General features: G+C 38.0%; 1 protein-coding gene across 6 annotated transcripts in view; it reads left to right on the top strand.

The window, feature by feature from the left end:
• Positions 1–23577, top strand: part of GLCCI1 (glucocorticoid induced 1) — a 54428-nt gene that overhangs the window by 7910 nt on the left and 22941 nt on the right. For 5 of the 6 annotated variants that reach the window (XR_007203874.1, XM_048304850.1, XM_048304841.1 and 2 more), the window contains exons 2-3: positions 12290–12441; positions 20385–20471. Coding sequence is in view for 5 of the 6 variants with exons in the window: in XM_048304850.1 (XP_048160807.1) it covers positions 12290–12441; positions 20385–20471 (239 nt within the window). In the remaining variant the exon portion in view is untranslated. The remainder of the gene's footprint in view (positions 1–12289; positions 12442–20384; positions 20472–23577) is intronic. The other variant, XM_048304859.1, reaches the window with a different exon arrangement.

Genomic DNA, 23577 nt, shown 5'->3' with positions numbered 1-23577 from the left:
CATAAGGACTTAACATTCCCTGTTGCTGGTGTCAAATTGAGGAGTAGCTGTTTGCAATGGATATTGTTCTCTGAATCAAATACAAATGTGCTATTAACAGCATTGGTTCTTACATGCCATTTATTTTGCACAACCTGAAACTAGTTTTACTAGTAGTACCCAAACTATGCATTCTGTTTCCTCTTTAGGAAGAAAGTGTCTCATATTTTGCTCATAAGAGCAGTAGATAGTAGTTCTGTCATGGTTTTTGAATAATCTGAAATCCACTGTAGAGTATTTTCTTCTCAGTCTGCTGTGAGATAGTCTAAACAAGAATAATAATTTAAGTGTCTCATTCCTTGAACAGTGCAAGTCACCTGTTTGAAGAAGGATAGCTTCAGCCTCCTTTCCTGTGCTGTTACTGCCAGGCATTTAGCACTGTTGTAGACATGCTTCTGAATTTCAGGAATTAACACATATTTTTGACTGATAGGTCATTGCAAGATGACTGGCGTTCATACTTGATTTTGAAACTAATTTCTGTAGCTAAATTAATTTTAGTATTATATAGTAAGTATAAATCTGTCTTTTAGAAATGTAATTACTCAGTTGTGAACCGATTAAATGTATGGCATTGTGGGTATTGTTATAGTATGTGCCTTTTAATCTCAGGTGTTTTGGTGTTCAGTGTCTATTCTGGAGTTCTGAAAGAAATAATTAGTAAAGGTCGTCTAGCTGGATTACCTGGGTATCTACATTTTTTAAAAGTCTTCATAGTTAGGAAAAAACCCCAAACATTTTAATATAGGTGCTTAGGCTGCAGTACCAAAAAAAATTCAAAACTGTAATAATTGCTTGACATTTTCAGCACTTGGAGACCAAGCTATCATTGGAAATAACGTGTTTTTACCAGGAAACAAGTTTTGGTTATTCAATGTTCAGTTACTAGCTAATTCAATTAATTGTAGTCTGCAGAAATTACCCTGTAAATACAAACCTCACTTCAAATTACGTCATGCAGTCAGCAGTTGGCTATTAGGGAGCAGATTACTTAAGTGCAAATATGAATTCCCAGGTTTGTGAACATGTAGCTCTCAGGGATAACAGTGCAGTTGCTTTTCTTAGACGAAGTGCTGTAACGGTGCTGGATCAGAAATGTTGCTGGTTAAACCTTGAAAATTTTGCACTGTGTTCCCATAACTCAGGCCACAGAGACACAGCATGGAGGAGCCAGCTCTACAAGAACTGTGGGTTTCTGTGGGTATTTAACAGGATCTCAGTACCACCCCTTCTGCACGTCACGGCAGAGCTCCCTAGCCCAGTAGGACTAAAGGTGTTGGTGATTACAGCAGGTATCAGAGTGGTGCTGTCTGTGCTCGAAAGGTTTGGTGAGTCCAGTTCTCACACATGGAGGCAAATTCAGTCCTGAGTGTCAGCTGGTCGGTCTTTCTGGAATCTGGAGCCCTGGAAAGTACATTATGAAAACTAAGTGGTTTTGCAGCGTTGACTCTGTGAGTTAGGTGTTACACCTCCATATTCAGCATACATTATTCTAAATCTTTGTTATATGTGATATCTTAACTTTCTCCTTTTCCAAGCAGTGAAGAGTTGAGTTGTTCACAGAAAGTTAAATCCAGATTTACGCTGAGTGCCCCGGAACAGACTTTGACCAGAGTGACTCTAAAAATACCAGCTAACTGCTGAAGAATGCAGAATGAGACTTAGGTTTACACAGTAGTTGGGAGGCTGCCAGGTTAAAGGAGAAGCTATCTTCACAGAAGTAAATTTCTGTTCAAGGTCTTAAAATCTTTATTGTTAACTGATAGCTGTGTTTGGTTAATTGTGGCAATTGATAGTGGAATACCACACTTCCTTTCTCTCATACTCTGATTCCTTTGGTATTTCACCTTCAGTGGCTCCTTTGTTATACCTGATACCCTGCCCAGAATAATCATCTTCGCAATGTTTTCTTCACCCACAAAGAAACCATAAAATACATTTGAAATACTTGCTGTTCTTTTCAAAGGAAACAAGGAAAAGTCCTAAACTGGAAGAGAAAAATTTCTCATGGGCAAAAATGTAATTAACTCATGCATGTTTAAAAGTAATGTGTATTTGAGAAGTGTCCATACAAGGAAGTGACTGGAGACACATACTCTGTGTAGGTTATTCTCCATGTGGAAGATCCAAATAAACTTCAGGTGTTGTTGTAGAAAGAGAAGTTTATTCTTTCAAAACAAATGTGCAGTCCATACATATATTATTTAAAATATTCTGTAAAACTGTTGCATAGATCCACCTTCCGAAGAAGGGACTAGGCTATTCAGATGATTTGAGACTCATGGTTTTGTTTAGTGGTGTGGATAGCCTTTAATATGAAGTCGAAGGATGCAGGGAGATCTTTTCTTTGCAAGATTTATGGTAGAAACTTAGACTGGCCACGTTGAAGATGGGAATTACCAACTGTAACAACTCAAAATTTGGGAGAAGCGGAAGAAATGGGTGTGCTGACACTGTATGTAGAATGTTAGATCTTGTCTTTGTTTAGTCATGCAAGTTTGCATGCATATACAGCAAAAGAAGAAAATCCTACATAGAGGTATGTTCAAAATTCATAAATCTGGAGTAAAGTTTTGGATTTCTGAAGGAAGTAGTTTGAAAATTCGTCTAAACAGGGTTGCTCTGCCTTCAATACAAAGAGAATCTGTTTTAATGAAAAATGTTAACACTATTGGAGTCTTTCAGACATCAGAAGAGTTCAAGGATGTGATCTGATTGCATGGACACTTGTCGCAGCGGGGATTACTGCAACAAGTATATTTCAAACCAGGAGTCCCATGGAAACGAAGTATATATGGACAGATTCGTGATAGATGTTTCAGAGATGTTTATTTCTCCAGCCGCATGGCCGGGGCTCTGCTCAGGAACTGTTCCAGTCACGGGACCCGAGGGTCCTTGGCCACCCCGGGGAACCCAAACCAACCAATGGGGAATGAGACTGACCAGGGGCAGGGAAACCCCGTGTCTGTCCCCCCAGGGCCCATCTCCCAGGGCTCCATGGCAGGGGAGGAGACCCCAACAGACACTTACCTCGAAAAGGCTGCTAGGGATAAGCAGAGAACCTGCAAGAAACAGCAGGAGGAACTGAGGAAAGAATGTCATGTTACCAATCAAAAGGTGAACCTTAGCTGAGAATTTTTAAAACACAAACAGGCTTGGTCTTTGTGTGCTTTAAGACAGAAAATAAAAACAGGCAGATTGAAAAATGAGGAAGAAGTTGTAACCGTTTGGTACGAAGAAGAATAGATCTGAGAATGATCTGAGACTGATTTGCTAGAATGTATGGTTTCAAAGTCAGCTCCAAGGAGCAGTAGCTACAGTCTCAGAGGAAATAGCCCAAATACTTGGTCAATGCTTTGTGCTCACCAGAACAAAGTCTAAGAAATCGCTTTCCATAAGGACAGTGATTTTTAACTCAGAAAGATGAACCCCAAAATTGTAAATACTGTAAGGATAACTTGGAATTAGGAATTACCAAGACTGTGATAAATATAGATTGCATATTTCAGTAAAGTCAGTTCAGAGATCTCCATTGCAGGATTCTAGAGCAGCCTACTCAGAAATTGACACTTACATTCAAATTTCTGAGGCAGTCTTGTTAGTAGGAGTGACATCATTTGAGAATAGATATCTGAGTATAGAATATACAATGCTGATGTTTTAAAAATGTGAAAAACATGTCCATTGCTAGAGAACTGTCAGTGAAACTTCAGAAGACATTTGAAGGGATGGTGGAAACCAGGAAGAAATGTTACAGTGCAAAATGAGCTTTCCAAAGGGTGTCATGCTAACCTGGTGGTTTTGATAAGAAAACTGATCTCCTAGACGGGAAGTAGATCTTATCTGTTTAGGCAAATTTTGAAATTAGGGTGATGAAACTGTTGATGAATATTGAGAGGTTTAATTAGTATGCAGGAAGCTTATGCAAGAAGAGTTTAAGAACCATGGGAATTGAAATAATAAGTTTAAAAAATAAGATTTAAAAGTAAAAAGTGGAAGTTTATGTATGTGAGGTTGTACTTGAGGAGAATATATTTTCCTTAGAGGAGGAGCATCTAATTTGAAAATTCTGGAGGGTGGAGTTGGGTGATGGTGGGATCTCTAAACTGCCAACATGAAGTGACTGAAAAATTGCTGGGCACAGGTCTGGTCTTGCATGAAGTGCAGCTGGCCACACAGGGTCTGCTGGGGCATTTTATGGGGTACTGCCCACCATTTTGGTGCTCCACAGGTCAAGAAAGGTAAAGTCAAACAGGAGCTGACTCAGAGAAGGACTCCCAGATTAGGAGTTGAACTGTGTGATGTTAAAAAAAAGTCACCTCTGAACAAAAACAGTTGCTTTGTCAGAATCTGGGTGGGCAAGGAAGGGAATGAGTGGGTGGATTGCTTTGACAATGTAAATATTTATATATTAAACTATAAGAAGGCCTGAAACTATCAGGAGAAAAATTTTCCTGGGTCATTTTTCCAGTAGGAATTGTGACAAAATAGCTGCTGTAAGACTGACTGTACTCTTGTTTTGAAGTGATTATGTGTTTTGTCAGTGCTAGCTGTGAAGTGGGCTCCAGATTTAGGAAGTTGCCCCTAGTCCTTTGTTTCTATGTCTTAACTGATAATGAAAAAATAATTTATTTAATTGTTGAAGTTGAGCACTCTCATTTAGGCAATCAGTTTTAATCTGGTTTTACATTTCTATTCTTCAATTTTTTTTTCAGAAAAATATATTATTGTTTAGTATAATTTTCTCTAGCTAGGAGAATGCTTTCTATCTCTAATAATTGGTGATCATTATGATGGCATTGTATAGCCTCTATGCATTGATTACAGTTCTTTGTATATTTTGATTATGAAAGTAGTGAGTTGTGCCTTCTGATTTGTTTTATTCATTATTATGTCCAGCTGCATTTTGATGGAAAGAAGAATTAGATTAAAGGTTTACAAAACCCTCACTTTCTACATCTGGTTCAATTTTAAGTATTGTTGTTATAACAAGAAAAAAAAATCCTTTCAGAGTCATGAAGTTTATTCTAAAAAAGTGGCAGTTTCTTCAGTTGCTGGATCAACTGGCTGTTTATAATGACCTTCTGTATTTTAATTATTAATATCCTGGGAGGAAAAATAACACCCCAATCTTTAGTGCTGTTCTTGGTTCCCAGTTTGGTTCTCAATATTGTAGACATAGAATAGATGATTTAGCAGATCTAAATTAATGAACTTAAAGAAGGGAAATTCTCTATATCTGCTGAAGTGCCCAACAGTTAATGGATAGTTGTTTCAGTGAGCTTTTTCCCAAGTACTTAGCTGCTGAGCTCAAATCAAATTTGTCTTATCTTTATAGTATGAGCCTTTTTTAGTTACTTTATTAAATTATACTATTTGTGTAGTATTTATATTTGAAGTAATAACCTTACAAAGAAAAACGTATTCTAAAAATGTGAAATACATAAAAATTGGAAAGGTCTGGAATTAGTGTTTTTTACCTACATGGCATCCTGTTAGAAGAGTGCAAGTGTGTAGGTTACATTGGTTGAACAAAGCAGGCTTTTGTGACATGAAAAGCTACAGGTCCTATACATGCCAGCAGTAATCCTTGTTAGAAGAATAATTTAGCTTTAGTGGGCTGAAACTTTCTGCCATATGGTTTGTTTACTTTTCTTACAGAGATTAGAGCGTTCTTTCTATGTTTGATCTCTAAGGATAATGTTGATTTTAAACAGGGGAGTTTTGCTATGAAGAAAATCTGACTTCTGAAAGACATTCATAGTCACATTTTACTTGACCGGTGGTTGGGGGGAATAAGGGACACGAGGCAGAGACCTTGCTTCAATGTACATGCATAGGCAACCAGGATTTTGAGTCATCTGCAGGTCCAGTGAAATATGCCTACAAATTCATCCATGTGTTCTGTTTCCTCTGGTATCCATACTAGCCCTGCGCACCGTGCCTTCCTGTGCGGTTGGGTGAGCAGAGCTGACATCCTTGCAGAGTCGTGCATGAAACCTCTGTTACGGAAGGAAATGCCTTAACCTATGGGTTGGATTCAGTGACTAATCAGAAGCCCTCTTCCCTTTCTAGGTGACTTAGTCATAGCTGTAAAAGATAACTCAATATAGTGGATTCCTAAATCCCGTACTGTGGGTCAGTGTGTGTACGATTTTCCTTTGAAGGAACAAGCTGGTTTTGTTTTATGTTGTTTTCCCAGTATAGGTTACGTCCTGTCTTGATAGACTTCTGTTTCTTGCAGTTCAGTCTGAATTGTCATAAGCCTGGGCAGGTACAAAACCAAATCTGCCCTGACTACCAGATTGTAAAATGCTCTGTGTGGAAGACTGGCTTCCCTCTTCATTTTTTTTTTTAATCCCTGAAGAATTCTGTATGTAGAAAGCATATCATTCATGGACCTGGATCCTTGTTCGGTTTTGGTTGTTGGAGCCTTGGTTAGATTTTGGTGCTGTTCTGTGCTGCCATTTTTTTTTTTTCTTCAGTTAGGATGATGAGAGGAAATAGAGTGGATTGTGTCAGTCTCCTAGTAACTTAGAATGTCATCCCTCTTCATTTTTAGTCATTCTGTCTCTTGATTTCTAAAGATAGAAACTGGGGAATAATTTCTGAAGTTGATACAACTGAACCAAAAGCAATGTGGTGCACATAATGAAGACAGACGTTTTAAGTGGCTGAATGTAAAGTATTTTAGAGATGTATCGGAAGGTAACTTGAAAAGACTGTCTCTTCTTATATTCTCTTAGAATTATAATTTTGGTAGCAAAACACTGTACTGCCTTTTAAATGTTTGAAAAAGCTAGTATTTTGCTTTAAGATATTAAAAAGATTAAGCAATTTAATTTGAAATTATGAAGGAAGAGTGCAGTAATTTCACATTTTTTCCTTTCAATTGCATAAAAGGGTGTTGTGGGTTTTTTAAAGATGCTATTTAAAATCCTATTTTTTATTATTTTGTATGAACAGTACATGGCAAACAGTGTGCTCTTTGTTGCTCTGCACCTTTCTGAACTGTTAATGCAGTCATGCAGCCAGTTAGCAGACTGGGTCAGAAACAAGTCTGTCAGTCACTGGCAACTGGGAAATGTCTTTTGAGCCAATAGATCTCTTTACTCCTCTGGAGTAAAACTTCAGGGGACCCCAAATCCCTTGTTAATCTTCTTCATGAGAGATTTTGGCTCCAATTACAAGAGAAAAGCCTTCTTGAGAATGAAGGTTGAAATATTTTTTAGAGTGGCCTCTAAATCCTCCTTATTCCATCTTTTTCCTGGCAAAGTCATAGAGACAAGTTCTGCAAGTTAAACATGCACTAGTTGGACCATCTACCTATATAATCAGAGCAGGAAAGACCAATCAGATACACATTCAGATATCAGCACAGTGCGGTGGTTTTTTTTTTACTTGCTTAAAAAGCAAACCAACAAAAAAAACCCACCTCCCTTGACCAGACTCTTCAGAGACAGAGTCCTTTTGAATCCAAAAATCTACTTTTGTGCTACTCAGGGAATCACTGTCCAAAGTAAGCAAGAGCAAAGATAACCCTTCTTCATGCTTGTACAGGGTGTAACAGGAGGAGGGGCTTTTAACTAGGTGTAGGACAGTCATCAGTAGCTGCTGTGGGAAATGTGACCTAAGTGATGTCAGGCCATCATTCTTATGGGTCACTGTGGGTCACCATTCCTTAATATTCAGCTTTCTATTTCTAGTTTTTGATTTCCTAGGCTGCATTCCCACATAAGGCATTATTTAAGAAGCATTCACACATGCACTTCTTCAGCTCATTGGGTTAGTAGATTTTTATAAATTTGTTGTCATATCTGGTAGGAATGTCCTAGAAGTACCTGATACTATTTAATGGTGCTATACCCAGTCTCTGAACATTCTTTGAGCCAGACTACTTGAACTCTGACTCTGTGGCTCTGGAAAAGAGTCTTAAGCAGACTAGGAAATCCATCATAGTCCTCCTAAGAGTATTTTTGGAGAAAATTCTTTTGAAGTTAATATTAATTTCCTAGGTGAAATCTGAAATTCTTAAGGAATGGATGAGTCCTAAGCTTGGACTCATTTCACTAGTAACTTGTGACCAAAAGGTTGTGCAGGGTGCTAGCAGCTAAACTGAAGAGAAACAACATCTCATGAAAATGTATTGTGGGATTTAGTACTGATAGTTCATGGTGTCTTGGGTTAATACTTTAAGTTAAAGAACTTTTGAGAAAAGAAACTAAGAAATTACTTCAAGAATATTGTCTAGCCTTTTGTCAGGACAGTGTCACGATTAGCTGACATCAGTAGTGAGATGACAACACTCCTAGTCTGGGGGAAGACTTAATCTTACTTTTATTTCACATTTTTCACTCAGCTTGAGAGGAGTCTGTGTTATCTGAGACATTCTTAGGATAATTTTAGTCTTTGAAAATCAGTTACATCTATGCGAGTACAGGAGTGGAAAAGTTTTGGCCGAATTTGAACTGGATTTGCTAACTGTTGGAAGAACATGGGGAGAAAAGATGCTGACAGATGAACTCTGGTGGATTGAGCTGAATCAGTTTTTTTAATGCTACCAATGCTAACTGTCAGTATTGCTCTTCTACTGCAGGTGATTCTCCTCATTGCACATGTGGCACAAAGCTTTATTTAAGCTGAAAATGGACTGTGAACATGGCTTTCAGATTATGTACAGGTTACCTATCTAGCCTAGATGGGAAGGCAAGCTCTTCATTTTAGAGCTCTAGCAGATGGTTTTATTTGAGTCCCATGTCCTTTCCAAAAGAGCTGTCGTGTTAGCCTCTTACTGAATTACATTTTGCTGTCAGAGAAATGGAAACCTTTTTTCAGTCAGTCTAGGTGGTATAACTAGAATTCTCTTTGCTCTCAACAGAGCATGCAGAATCATGATTTCATGCAGTTTATTTTAGTTGATTCCTGCTGGGAGGTAGGATCATGCTGAATTTTGCCAGCTGTAGTATTCAGGTGGACCCTTGTGTCATTTTGTATAACATTAACATTCATAATTAGAATTGTGTAGCAATTTGCCCTAAATACATTCCATTAAAACTTGTGGCATTTTTTAAATAACACATAGCATCACAGGATATTCTGAGTTGAAAAGGACTCACAGGGATCATCGAGTCCCACTCTTAAGAGAACAGCCAATACAGAGATCAAATCCACAGCCTGGGCATTATTGTCATCATGGTCTAATCCACCAAGCTAATCTCAGTCGTCATGAGGTATTTTGCCTTGCTGCAAGCATATGTCTTGCTTTTTTAATTTCTGGCTAACTTCCTCAGGTAATGTTATGCTGCTTAAGTGCTGTGATCTTAAGTTTGCTTATTCTGGAGGTAGAATTGGTTTTCATATGAGATGTCTCACTTTTCACTGAGGAAGACAGCAGAATCCTTTGACTTACCACTGCAGTAAAATCCATTCATATGCTTGAGATGTTGTCAGATGAGTTTTAGTCTGAAACTTGGATAAAATCAAGTCTGTAATTCTAGAGATTTCTTTGTTTTGTTGAAGCCTTTCTGAATGCTGAAGTCTGTTGGCTATCTTCAGGAGCTGTTGAAGCACTTCAGCTACTTCGATTCTCTGAGAAAACTGGAACATGAGGTTTCCAACCAGAGAAAGTGATTTGGGCTGGAGAAGGATATTCATGACAGCATTAGCATTCCATTGATAATGAAAATTTGAGGAGAAGTGTTATGTAGTAGCTCCCTAGAGTAGTGGGAAGCCAGACTTAGGAGGTGAGAAAAGCAAGATTAAGAAATAAACTCTGAGAGCAGTTCTAGTATTTAGAAAACAATTTAAGCTGACCTGATCTGCCACTGTTGGGGTCCAGTACAGTGATGCTCTCCAGGGCATCCCATCATCTCTGAATACATTACTGTACAAGACACCTTGTCAGATGATAATTTGCAAAAGTTCCTTCAAATGTCGTGCTTACAGATCCCGTCTCCTTTATTTTTTATGATCTAATGATATATCATGAAAGATGAGGAGCCAAAACTGTTACTGAACAGACCACAGTGCTGCTGCTGTTCTAGCGCTCCTGGCGGTTTCTGCCCATTATGTTGTGGCAACTTTGCTGTAATGGGGAAAACCATGTGTTTATGACTTTGGGGGGATGCACTTTTCTTTATGTTTAACTCAGTGAATTGCTTTCACACCTCTGTGCATGCCATCTCAAAGGAGATGGAAGGAGCACAGACAACGGTGGAATAGGGATGGCATTACATTTTTGTTAACTTGAATGGATTTATGCAGTTCAGAAGTGGTTTGTTTCCTGTAATTCAGAGTAATATTGATGAATATTAGGGACTTTGGAAACCACATCTTGAACATTTTCTTCTCTTGGCTTCAGGGCTTGACAGTGTCTTGCAGTCCACTTCCAAAATGACCATGGAGAAATAAAACTAGTAATTTTTGGTGGTGTTGTTTCTCTTCAGTTTTAATGGCATTAGTATAGTTACTAATGTTGGGATTTGTTGTCTTTCTTCTGGATGTAGAACACGTCACAGACCGTAGCTAATTTTCTGGTTGTATATATTTTGTTGTGTCTTTTAGGCTTGTGTTTTCTTGGGTTTAGTCCTTATTTCCTCATCTTCAAACATAATTTTGTGCATTGTCTTTGACTTGTTTTAAAAGGTGTTTTTTGAGAAACTTTCAGAACTTGGGCTACCTGAAACAGTAGCATAGTGCCATAGCATGACAGGGAAGGTTGGAAGAATTCTTTGTAGCTGTGTACCCATTAGGTACACTTGTGTTTCAGCACAAATGTAAACACTCGTTTCATTTTTAAAATTTGTCATCTTTATTTTGGATTTCAGACTTCTTTACTTTTAATGGTTCAGGGATCTTTCTTAAAATGCCAGTTTGTCACAATGGGAATCCTATAAGAATAGATCTGTTTGAAATGGTAGGGGTTTGATTTATAGATAAGGCAGTCAAAGCAATTATAGTGTGAGGCAGTATGATGTATTACATCATGTCAAATTCACAGCATTACTTAAAAGTCTTCACCTAAAATTTGTAGCTAATGCAGTGTTTCAGCAGATCTATATTTGTATAAAATGGTCTGTTTTAACATTATTGTCTTCATATATGATGCTGTAACCATGCTGTATTAGTGCAAGCTACACCCTAATTGTGCTGAATGCTATATATCACATTGATGGTGGACCCTGCCTTTTGAGATCAATCAGTTCTAGGTGATACACAAATAGAAAATGGTTGTGAAGGCCAGTGGCCTTGTTTGGAGTCAGAAGTGTGCCAGCAGATCTGCTCTCACATTCTGAGCAGTGAGTAGGCTTTTGGTGGGTCAGATCAGTGCATATCACGTGACTAATTTGGAAGGTATCTCACCTGCGAATTTCTTTTAGTAGGGGTGAGCAAAACAGACAGTAGTTGCCATGTAGGGCTTAGGTTGGCTGAGGTGGAGTCTAGACGATGAGTATATAAAGTAATTTTGCCTAAAGGACAAAGCAAGACAATCTAGAGAGTGTGCTGTAAAACTCTTGTTCTTTCCCACATCAGTCTCGTGAATCACCCTGCACTTTGCTCTCCAAATGAAATACAAGAAAAAGTGTTCCATGATCTGGGTGTATGGAGAGAGAAGTACAGGGAGGAGTCAAGGATTGCAGGCAAAATGAGGAGTGAAAACAAGCAAGGCAGCTGCTCTGACCTGAGCTCTTTCAGAGGGAAAGACACAGACACACTCTCAGCTTGCTAAGGCCTGTAGCAGGATCTTGTAAATAATACGGACTTGATTTAAATTATGAAATAATATGGAAAAGAGAATAAATTGGATAGGGATTTTCTTGATAACCACTATTTTTCTCATTATTTGTATTGTAGTATCTAGAAAGCTAAGCAAGCTGACTTAAAGAGTGCTATACTGTGCTATATTTTCTATTTCTGCGTGTCTGGCTTTCCTGAGTTGCATCATCACTGTATTTAAATTTGCTTGATGTTTTTTGCTGATGAAAATACATAGCATAAGTAGCCCAGTTCTTCGCAGATATGAACACCTGAAGCATTGTGGGGGTTTTGTGACTGTTAAATTTTCCCTTTTCTGTTTGTTTTTCTGCTTTGTCTGATGTTATTTGCTTTGATGTGATGGCATTCTTTTCAGCTTGGCATTTAGACAAAGGTTTCTGATATGTTTTTGCCATTGTGTGTCATAGCTAGCTTTTAACATTTCGCATCAAATTTAGCCTGACTTTTTTGTTGGTTTTGTTCTGGTTTTCTACAGTGGACAGGCCAAAATCCCAGCAAATCAGAACTTCTGGTACCATAAGGCGAACTTCTTCTTTGGACACAATAACAGGACCTTACCTCACAGGACAGTGGCCACGTGATCCCCATGTACACTACCCTTCATGTATGAAAGATAAATCTACTCAGGTAAAAGCTGTAAAACAAGACAACAGAGATGTTTCATGTAACTGTCTACTCAATTTAATTCTGAAGAAATGTGGATTCACTTAATTTTATTATAAATATGAAACCCTAAAATAGGTTGCAGGAGTCTTTTTTTAATCGGTGCTAATGCAGTAATGTGGTATGCGACGATAATATTTTTATGCTTTTAGAAAACAGTTTGTTAAAAATAATTTTCTCAGTGTGGGCAGATCTGTTGAGGCTGATCAATCTCAGCCTTGTATCTGGTTTATTTTGAAGCTGCTATATGCAAAATTGTGCTGAATGTTATTTAAGAAAGAGTCCCTATAGCAGTGGCTGACAAACTAAAGATTTTACTAAGTCATGGTAATAAATCTGTTGGTCTCAAAAAGTGTGTTTGTGTGTACGCTTGGGGGTGAGGGAAGGCTACTGAGGTTATTGATGGCCTGATACTCTTGTCATAGCCTTGGATTCTCTTCAGAGCTCTGTCTTTGGTAGGAGCCTATGGCAGGTAGGCTGCTGGGGCATTCTGCTGCTCCAGTGCTCTTTGGCTAGAAATGTGAATGTTCTTTCTTGCCTGCTTCCTCCTCCTGCTGGAGCTTGTTGCCCCCAAAGATGATTAAAAATACATAATTCTAACCAGCCTACAATTATTATCAAAGGAGCTGCGTTCTTGTTTTTTCAGTAGTGCTTTTGGGGTTTGGAATAAGCCATTTGAGTTTGACTTCCAAACTAAATTGGAAACTAGAAGAAACTAGCTCTCTTCAGTTATGTTTTCAATCTAACAGGCAGTGTAGGTGTAGTTGTTAAATCAGTTGCTTATCTCTTGTGCCATGATTCTGATCCATAGTTATCATGGGTCTTGAAATAGATTCTATGGTTCTAGTCTTTTGTGTAATACTGAGTTTCTCAGGACAAGTTAGAATGTATGTAGAAGTTTCCTCATCTCTAAAATATGCTGTCTTGCAATGCAGGAAGCTCTTTGATGGGGTAAAGATAAGCATAGAACGCTTAGAAAAGAAAAAAAAATGGGTCTGTATGTTTCAGAAATCTCATTTAATGAATTTGAGAAACTGATGATTAAAATGTTCCAAGAAAAATTTTAGAAACTTTGGTGAGGACCTTTTGGAAAAACCTGTCTTCATGTCCTGCTTATTTTGGAACCAGACAGTTAGTTTTAGCAAAAAAGCAGCGGTCATATTTACTGTCACAAAAGGATCTACCTAAAAAGCCCTTAATCCTGGATTTATTTTCAAGATGCCTTCCTTTCACAATACTGTGCCTTTAAAGTCTTTCTGTTTTGAAAATAAAATTTCCATTCAGGAGATTTTCAGTAGCATGCTTTGTACTTACTTTATTTCTCAACCGCTCTCTTAAAATATATATCCATATCAATCTTTACAAATACTCTTATGAATAGAAAATTTAGAATATTTAAACATTCACAAACAAACCTTTTCACTAGTTACGGAAAAGATAAACAAAGTGTTCTATAAATATTTGAGCTCCAAGTATTTGGCAGTAAAATTGCTTTCCTAGTGAGCTCAAGTAAGTGTTCAGGTTATGTGAACTGTTGGCTGCCTCCTTTTGCCTCATTCAGAAACTAAAAATGAAGTTTTACCTTTTCAGCATAATCAGGTATAACGGAGAGGAAAAGCATACTGCTGTCATTACAAAATCAAGTATTATTTCAAAGGGGTAGGAACAGTGAGATCTCAGGGTTTGGATTTGTGGCTATCTCCTAGTAAAGAATTATATTAGCTGTCTTTTTTTCCAAGTTACGCCAAACTCAAGCGTTTATCAGTGCTTAAGCTGAGTCACTCCTTGGGACTATGAATATGTAAAATGTAACAAGCATATTGATTTGCTCAGTGATTTCCAGTTTGAGGGGTTTTTTTTGTTTGGTGGGGGTTTTTTTCCCAAGTAAAATGCTCACTAGGAAGGCTTTAAGATGATCATAAAACATTGTCTTATGTTTTAGTGTGTGTCTGGGTTTTTGTTGTTTGAGCTCTGTGTAGTTTGAAGTATATCTAATTTCGAGAACTAAGGATGAGTTCCAAGTTGTTGATAGGGTGCATGCATCGCAAATAGGTTAAATAAAAAGAAGATAATGAAAATCAATAAACCATTCTTCTGTACGAGCATGTTTCATTGGAGAATAAATTATCTCTTGTTTTACTTATAAATTCATGAACAATGCTGTCAGTATAACTTACATGGTAGGTGGAATAATTATTTCTCTTTCAAGGGTATGTTTTGTTCCTAATTAAACATTAGTCTAAAATCCAGATTTTGTGGAGTTTTGTTAAGGTTGTAATTATGGCTGTTCCAAATTTCTTAGACTTACTGTTTTTAAAGAAAGAGAGACAGTTTCTGGTCTTCATGGTGATCAGATGAACGTTTAATGAGTTTTATTCCAAGTTCTTGTTTCCACTTAAATTCTTTCAACCTGTATAATGCTCATGAGTAAAATGTTTCTTCATAAGAATAGATGGGAGGGAGCAGAATTTTGTTTGGTTTAGTTTCTGTCACGTCTTGGAGAATAGGACTACGGTTCATATTTCTGTGTCCCTCTTACTTGCCTCAAGTGATTTGACTGAAAATACAGAAGAGAAGTGAGGTGGTTATGTTTGCTTTCGGAAAAATACGCTGTAAGACTGCATTGTGGTATTTGTACAAATCAGTATTTCTCAGAATTCTGTGTGTATGTTCATGCGTGTATGTGTGCATCTGCATACAACGAGCTGATCTTCAAGGAGCAGCACGTTTTGGATAATCAGACGTATGCAATTTTATTTAGTCATGCTTTAGTATTTCAGAAATGCAGGTAAACTTCCTGTTGTAGGAAGTTACATTTGTTGATGTACTTTGTGATTCCCTTTCCTGAGTTCCTTCATTGTCCTACCTTCCTCTCCTTTCTTAAAATCTGAACTTTTCATTAAGGCCATTTAAAACTCAGTATAACTTCTTTCCCCATTTTTTCTGTCTCTTTTGGAGCACTGATGGAACAATTTTGTACACCACTTCTTTATGCTTCATCGTTTAAGTATTTCCCCCTTCATAGTGTAAAGAACAACTAGATATAGAAATGGCTGTGTCTAACCTTGGAATCTTCAGAAACCTTTGGATAATTGTCAGAGTTGATAAATATAATTATTTGGCAGTAGCTAAGTAATTAAAAAGATATTTATAAAATTAAAAAAGAGATTAAAAAGAAACATGGTGTTAATGTCATAACAAAAATATTGCCAGTTAATCTGTGTAATCTTTCTCTATCTAAATAATACAAAGAAACAAACAAATGGCCAAGTGGCATATTTATTATCCAGTAATTTCCAATTGATGACTGAGGCATATCCAGCAATCCAACTGGAATCCAGTTTTTCTCATTGTATATGGCAATTAGGTATTGCACAAATGAAATGAAAGAAAGTTTGCAAAACACCTTTGAGAATTTTTACTTCTCTCTAACCTAAAGAACAGTGCAGAGTTACTAGGCTGGAATGCTTGGCTAAAATACGTTTTTCTTGTGGATAGGTCAAGGCTTTAATGTAGTTAGCTCTCGTTAGGCACGTTTTGTTTTCTTCTGGGTAGATTTTTTTTTTTTTTTGCTCTAAAGTTAACAGCCATAAATGAAGAGGATCAGTTCCATGAAGCTTTTTTATTGGTCTGTTAGTTGTCATTGATTTTATGGGATATTTTAATGATGTACACTGGCAGAAAGAACAGGGAATAAGATGTGTCATAGAACTATGAGTTTGTCCTTCTAACCTTACTTAACCTGGTAACATATGTTTAAGAGTCATAATTTGATGTTTAAGAGTCATCATCTATAGTCAAATTGACTTCTAACTGCTTTGGCAATTTCTTTTTGTGAAGTTTCTAGATGGCCTTTGAATGCTTTAGAAATACCTGAAAACCCATCAGTTCTTACGTACTAGTGCTGCTGTTGGGTTTCTTTAAAACGTGGAAGTTCTTCAAAAACACATTGCTTCCCCTGTAAAGCGTGGACATACGTAGGTATTCCAGAATGCAGGCTGGATGTAGTAATTGGAGTGAAGGGCTGGCAATAAATGTGAGATACTTAAAGTAATACAGTCTTATTTTAGGTTTAGGTAGGTTGGTATGCTATGCAGTCATTCTGATATAAGTGGAAAGAATGTAGGTGTATGTCCCTGGCATGGGTGGAAAAGCAAGGCAGGATTACCAAACGTGTTGGAAAAAGTGCTGATCTCCACAAGGTTGGTGAGTAACAATGGTGGTTATGGTTTACATGAAGACTGAAGAGAGCAAACAGATGTGGCATTCTGAGCATGTCCTATCCCATATGTCAACTGAAATGGAACATAAACCTTCACATCTTGAAAACAAAGGATCCATGTTTTGTAGGTGCAGCATGCGTTATCTAATGTTTTCAAGGTTCTTCCCCTAAAATCTTAGCAGGACTAATCCTTCTTCATGAAGTTCAGTGCATCACTTCTGTGATGCTCTAAATTTCTTTCTGCTCTGAAATGTTACTAGTTTCACATTTGGTGCCTGACCTCTCTTACTGTTAGAGGTACTCTTTCTCTCTGACTTGAGGTGCAGCAGCTGTGGTTTTGTTTATTGTGATTCAGATTTTTTTCTTCTGATACAATTCTGAATTATGGTTTGACTTTAATTTTTTTTTCATATGTTTAACACTTGAGAAGTACACTTGCAGCTTCCATCGATTAGCCTCTTTTGTGGAAGTCGTAAATAATTTTCATGAAATGTGACAGATTGTGGATGCTACACATCCATCAATATTTGTGGTCTAAATGACAGCATTTAAGTGAGATACGAGGTGGTCAAACATAAGCTAAACTTAGAAAAGCAGAATTTCTGTTTGACTGCAACTAGTCTGGGGTGTTTCTGTTTGTTTTTTGAAAGCTTTTGCTTGAATACAAGGATTTGATGTTACAAACCCAAAACTATTCTTCATATAATGTGGATTACAATATATTATAAGCAGCAATTTCTGTGGTTTGAAGAAGACTACCTTGCTATAATATTGTAGTAACTGCTTATGTTGTATTATTTTTGTAAAGCTTTTTCTTTTTTAAATCTGCCTCTAAGTAGCACATTAATATAATGTTGTCCAACTTCAGTATTGTGCTAGGAACATCATACAGTGCTCGTAATCTAATACTGTAGGTAAAATTTGGGGTCACAGATAGTGTGCCCCCTGTATACTGTGTATATTTTGAAGGATTGTATCTTGACTCAGTTCACCAGGGGCTGAAAGCACCCATGTAGTCCTTGTTTCCAGGGAGATGCTATTTGAGTGGAAGAGAATGTCAAAGCGTACTTGAACAAGTACAAAATTTAGGATTAAGTGAATAGATATTTTCTGATTTTTATTTTTGATTTCTGAATAAATCCTCTGCAATATAAGGATTCCCATCTCTCTCTCCTAACAGTCGGTGTTGTTGATGAACTTCAGGGGTTGATTTTAGTTTGCTTTTTGTCCTTGCTATCTGGATCAGTATCTGTGTTTACTAAAAATACTATCAAGCTCATATATTCTATATATTTGTTTTGTTTTTTAACAGTGTACTTCTCTTCATTGAGAAAGTCACTTGGCTTTTTAGATTCTTGGCATCTTTTCAGTTTATTAAGCTGTAGTTGAAAGGATATGAGCTTATAGTGATCCCTGCTACACCCTCCTGCACTACCAGTAAGTATTTAAACTGCCAAACTGCCTGCTTCTGCATCATCCTGGTGTTCCCCAAATTGTGGAGCAGTGCTGTATTCAGAAAACACTCTTGAAAGATAAATTTTCTGAGAATTCCCTTTGCGATGCTGTTGTTGTGTGAGGGTGTGGCACTATATCCCAGCTGTACTTGGGATATAGTAAAATACTGTAAGAGCAATTTAAATTGGAAAGTAAATTGTAACAGATTGTGAAAGCCCGTGATTTTGAAAAAGTAAAAAATTTTCCTCATTTTCTCTAGTTCAGTAGAAATCTGCAAGCCACTTCAGTGTTTAAAAAAAACCATCATTTAAACCCAACAGAATGTCTTTCACACAAATTCCAGAGAAGATGGTAAGTACCTGATCTGCAAAAACAAGTAATTATTTAGAATGTGGCTCTGTTAAAATGCAGAGCAGGCAGATGCACACACAGGTGGCACATGCATGTTGGCAGAGGCTCTGCTTTGGGTCAGGAGAGTTAAGCATTGCCTGGCTGAGGGACTGCCTTGTCTTTCACGTAGTTTTAAGTATCTGTTTTAACTCTTCACATTTGATTTTATTCTTTTTTTCATAACCGCATTATCTTCTGGTTTCTTCCCCAGACCCAAACAGAAATGGGTATTACGTGACGGAGTCAAGTAATAAATACACAGAACTCTTTAATTTTTAATATAAGAACTTGTTTTTTCTGGGAGCATGCAGGAAAAACTTCAGGACTGATTTTTTTCCGTTTTGCTTTCTAGTCGCCCACACGGCTTGCTGGGCCTTTGGCTGAAGTATTACTGGTGGTGTAAAAATAGCAGAGAAAAAGCCCCACCAAAACCATGGAAAGTGCAGGGCTGGCAGAAAACACAAGAGGGTTGAGTAGGCCTGTGCACACAGAGACTGAGTACATTAAATATTAGCACTGATGAGTTAGGCGCTGGGCTGTAGGCTGTGTAATGCTGTGGCGGTGTGGTGGTTATGAAGGTGCAGCCCATGCTCTAAAATTGCAGTTCTGTGCTTGATGGTGCCATTCCTGGCCTGGTTTAGCTGGAGGGGCCTGGTCTGGGGGCTGCTCTCGGCTCCCTTTGCAGGGCAGCGAGGAGCTGTTGGTTTTATGGTGTTCTCCAAGGTGGTGCCCAGGCTCCTTCCTCAGCCAAACAGAATCTGTGTTATCCATGTGGGTACTACAGAAGTTTCTAGATCCTAGATAGGAAGCAAGAGTAAGGAAAGCTGTGGAGGATCAGGGTTTCCATGCCTGAGAACACGTCCCACAGGGATGTGGATCCCAGATCCTATTTGTCCTGCCGGCTGGGGTTCTGTCTCCCTAGAAGTCTCAGCAGTGGCCCCCTCCCTTAAAAACCCCATGGACAAATTGTTGTTTTCAGTGGTATGGTTTTATTTCTTTTGGACTTACTGTGAAAGATTCAGCTGATACCAGTAGAAGCTGTTGGGGAAAAAAGCCCCCAACATAAACAGCTTTATATTTATGTGCCTGTAGCCCTGTGTTTTATATAGTTGATATCCCAAACTCTTCCTGAATTTTAGATGTTTCCATTGTTCCTGTGACTCTCTTGGTCAGGAATTCTGGTGGATAACCTCAATTTTCATAATAGCCTTGTGGCGAATAAGCATAGTAGTTGAGAGTTTGGGCTTTCAGATGCTTCTCAGTCTTTGGGGTTTAACTTTAGCTCCTGCATCTGAGGACAGTCCCCAAACGTCTTGGCTTTGAGATATGGCTGAAAAAGGCCAGCGTGTTACGGTACTGCTCATGTAAGTTGGTGCCAAAAATAATAAAAGGTGTATCAAACTCTATCAAGTCAGAGTTAGCAAGAAGGGATTGGTTGTGTGGTCCAGTGGTTGAGGAAGACAGGTGAGAGAAGTGAATCCTGGCTTGAGGTTGTTGTACAGTTTTTTTAATCTTGTGGTTTTCTAAACTGTCTGCTGAGTGAAACATAGACATGGATACCAAAGCACCGGGTGGGAGCAGCCAGGTGAGGTTTTTGTCAGGCCTCTGATTCCTTCTTCAGTAATGTGCATTGTTCTTGTGCTTTGTAAATGCAAGTTTACAAAGCTTTGGTTTTCTGTATTGCTTTTTATTTGTTGAGACTATTAGTGCTGCATATCAGATTCTGAGATTTATTCACGTAACTCTGACACTGCCTAAAGAGTAAAGCAGTAATTTATGCCAAAAGTTCGTCTTACCTGGAGAATTCAGTACAGTGCATTTTTTTTTCCCCCCCTTCTAGACACCCAGTTGTTGGGCTGAAGAGGGAGCAGAAAAGAGATCACATCAGCGCTCAGCATCGTGGGGAAGTGCTGATCAGCTGAAAGAGGTGAGAAGTTTTACACAGTGGAGCCTTTCAAATTTTGATAAGCCCAAGATATTTTTTAAACCCTTGCTGTAGTCATGGAATCTGCACCCTTTCCCTCTCCTCTTTTGCTTTTGAAACAGGTTTTACCTCAAATCTAAGAGTTGTTTGAAGAGTGATTGTTATTTTATGCTTGTTGGACTTCCTGCATACTATGAAGCATTGGCTGTGAAAGACTGGCCAGAGTGAGCATTGAGGAACCAGCTTCTTGTTGCTCGCTTTCTGTTCAGTGTTACCTTAGTTAGCTCTCTGATCTTTAATGCTGCTCTCCTGAAAGAGGCAAAGTGTCAGGTGGTGTGTTAACATATTCTTGTTTAGAAATTTTGTTCAAATTTTAGGTTGGAGATCAAGAGGACACCACTTTCACAAAAAGGTGTTGATACAGTAATGGTATGAGTACTTGAAATGCTCTTTAGTCAAAAATATTTTGCTGTAGACTATAATTGCAACTAGAAAGAACCTACCAAAAGTGAAGTGGATTTGCATCATGAGAAAGTAGATACAGTAAAATGGTTTCCAGCTCAGCTGAAATGACAGTATCTCGGTTTTTGTCCCAGTAACCTCCATTTTGTCCAGAGTTTGAGTAACTAAATCTGTCCAGAACCTAATAAGGGGCTACATTCAGCCTCATGCCGCTGTCAGGAAGGGTGTAGCCTCTCTTCTTCTTCTGCACTTTCTTAAAAAAAAAAAATCCTGCAGCATGTTCCCATGAGGTGTAACTTTCCCTCATACTCTGGGCTTTTTGCATGTTCTTTCCTGACTCTCTGTTGAATAGGACATTCAAAAATGAGAAGAAATGTATAGGTTATCTTAGGAGAAGAAGTTATAGAGGCAGTATATATTCCTCTTCTGGACAGACATTGATAGAGTAATTATCAAAAGGAGTAATGCAAGTTTAATTACTCAAATTTTAAAATCACATTTGACAAATACGGAATAATCTTGCAATCCACTGGTGGCAATAGCCTCATTTTTAAAGATGAGGACCTGGGCCAAAGGGAGGTTGATCCAAAGAGGTTTTTCTGTTCCCGTCTCACTCAGTACCTGTTATGAAACCTTGATGTGTTGGAACATGGGCCTTCAGTTGCCTGGATGACTTCATCTGCAGCTGTGAGGAAGCATTCAGAATCACAGATTAAGTGATCAGAAATTAGTGCAGAAGGAGTTTTGTGTCAGAGAAGTTTTGGCTTAAACCTTACCTACCAGCACAAAGAAATTATAATACAGACAGGAGGAGCATCTGTTTTTCTAGGATAATGTTTCCTTGCTTTTACTGAGAGACTATCCTTCGTATTCTGGCAGTTCCCTATCAACTTGTGCAACAGGCAGCTGTACTTCACCACAGGCCTGTGGCTGTCAGTGATAGTGAAACCTTCAGCATATAAGCAAGTCTCTGCTATTTGATAACAGTGATCCATTGTGCTGGGTTGCCACCCTCTTGGTGTACTGACCACACGAGAAAGATAAGAAATGTGTGGCCAATGTGTTTCACAGTTCCTTTTTCGATAGAATGCATTAGTGGACAAAATAGGTTCTGTGGAAGGGAGTTGTTTCTATCCAAACTTTGCAATGGTTGTTCGCCCCAAAACCGCCCTTGTCTTCTTCAGCTTACAGTTCTTCCCCTTCCTCTGTTTTCCTTTCTCAAGCTACTCAGGACAGTTTTCTTACCTTTTCTAGTTCCTTGGATTCATAACCCAGTGTCATTCTGCATGCATCATCCAGCACTCGTCATCTACCCTCTTAGAGCTCTTACTCTGTTACCTTCCAGCTCCTTGTCAGTTGTGGCTCTCCATTGTTTGGCTTCTATTTTATCCCTTTCTTTTTCCTTTCCCTCACGTGTCAGCCTGTGTGTGGTGGGTGTTAAGTGTTTGTTCAATACCAAGAGTATCTGTGCACTCACTTTTTTTGTGCCACAGTAATCTGCAGTTCCTGGAAGGAGGAATTCTCTGGGGTGGTTCTATTCAAAGTGTGAAGCCCACGAGAGGCAGAATTGTTAACAAATGCAGCTGCCAGTTCCAGATATCTTTCTTGAACATGTGCAAACTGAAATTTTTGCCAAAGCTTCACCAAATGTAAAGATTCTTCCAAGGGACTAGAAGAGCACATTTGCAGCATAAAGGACCCCCAGGCAAATGTTTGGCTTTTTCATCCAAAACAGTGGAAAACAGAACTATACAGGTAAAAAGCTAAAGTAATGTGTTTTGGCACGTAAAATGGTAAAATCTCTTCCACCCCCCTTTCATTTTAAATCACATTCTTAAACAACTGTAACACTTGTACTGAAGTCTGATGGGGAGGAGATAGAAGATCAGAATGTTGCATGGTAGATATTTGACTAAACTATGGGCAGCTGAAAGCAAGAGCTTAAGTAATGGAAATAAAAATACCACCTTCTCCTGGGCAATTGCTTTTGTTACGTGTGGTGTAGGTAACATTGTTCTGCTTAGAATTTTGAATTGTTTCCCATAGCGTTTGACAGTAAACAAGTAGATAGCTGTTTGGAGTTTCCTTGGGTTGTTTTTGCAGTTTGGATTCATGTTTTCTTGCTTCAGAAATTAATGGGATGGTTTCTAGCATGTTTTTTTTTTTTATTATGTTGGTTCTGTAAACTAGCTAAACACTTGTGTGATAGTTACTGGTTTTGATAAAATAAGATTGAATATTCATTTAAGTTTAAAAAAATTATTTTCTTGGTTAAATTTGAGTACTATTAAAATGAGATATATTTGTTTAATACAACTGGTAGCTCTTTTTTAAAGATCTGTATCGTAAAAACTAAGAGTGAGTGTATAGGTTTAAGATCCCAAGCAAGCAAATGAATTCAGAATTACCACTTTTAAAAAGGATTTCACTTTGGGTAGTAAAACTTACTTTGCCCTTAATTGGGATAGGTATGTGTCAGGATTAAATGTCTAGCACTGAAATAGATATATTTGCTTTCTTGTAGTGAGTCTGTTAGAAATTTAGAAGTCCCCAGCTCTCAATATAAACTTCCCTTTAATAATTTCATAACAAAATCTGCTTTTAAAGAATTTGTTTATTCTGAAGGGCTCTACTACTTGATTTTAAG

The sequence above is a fragment of the Corvus hawaiiensis genome, chromosome 1 (genome assembly GCF_020740725.1).
Source record: "Corvus hawaiiensis isolate bCorHaw1 chromosome 1, bCorHaw1.pri.cur, whole genome shotgun sequence".
Lineage (NCBI taxonomy): Eukaryota > Metazoa > Chordata > Aves > Passeriformes > Corvidae > Corvus > Corvus hawaiiensis.
Note: the sequence above shows the minus strand (reverse complement) of the source record. Positions and strands in the feature narration are given on the sequence as shown.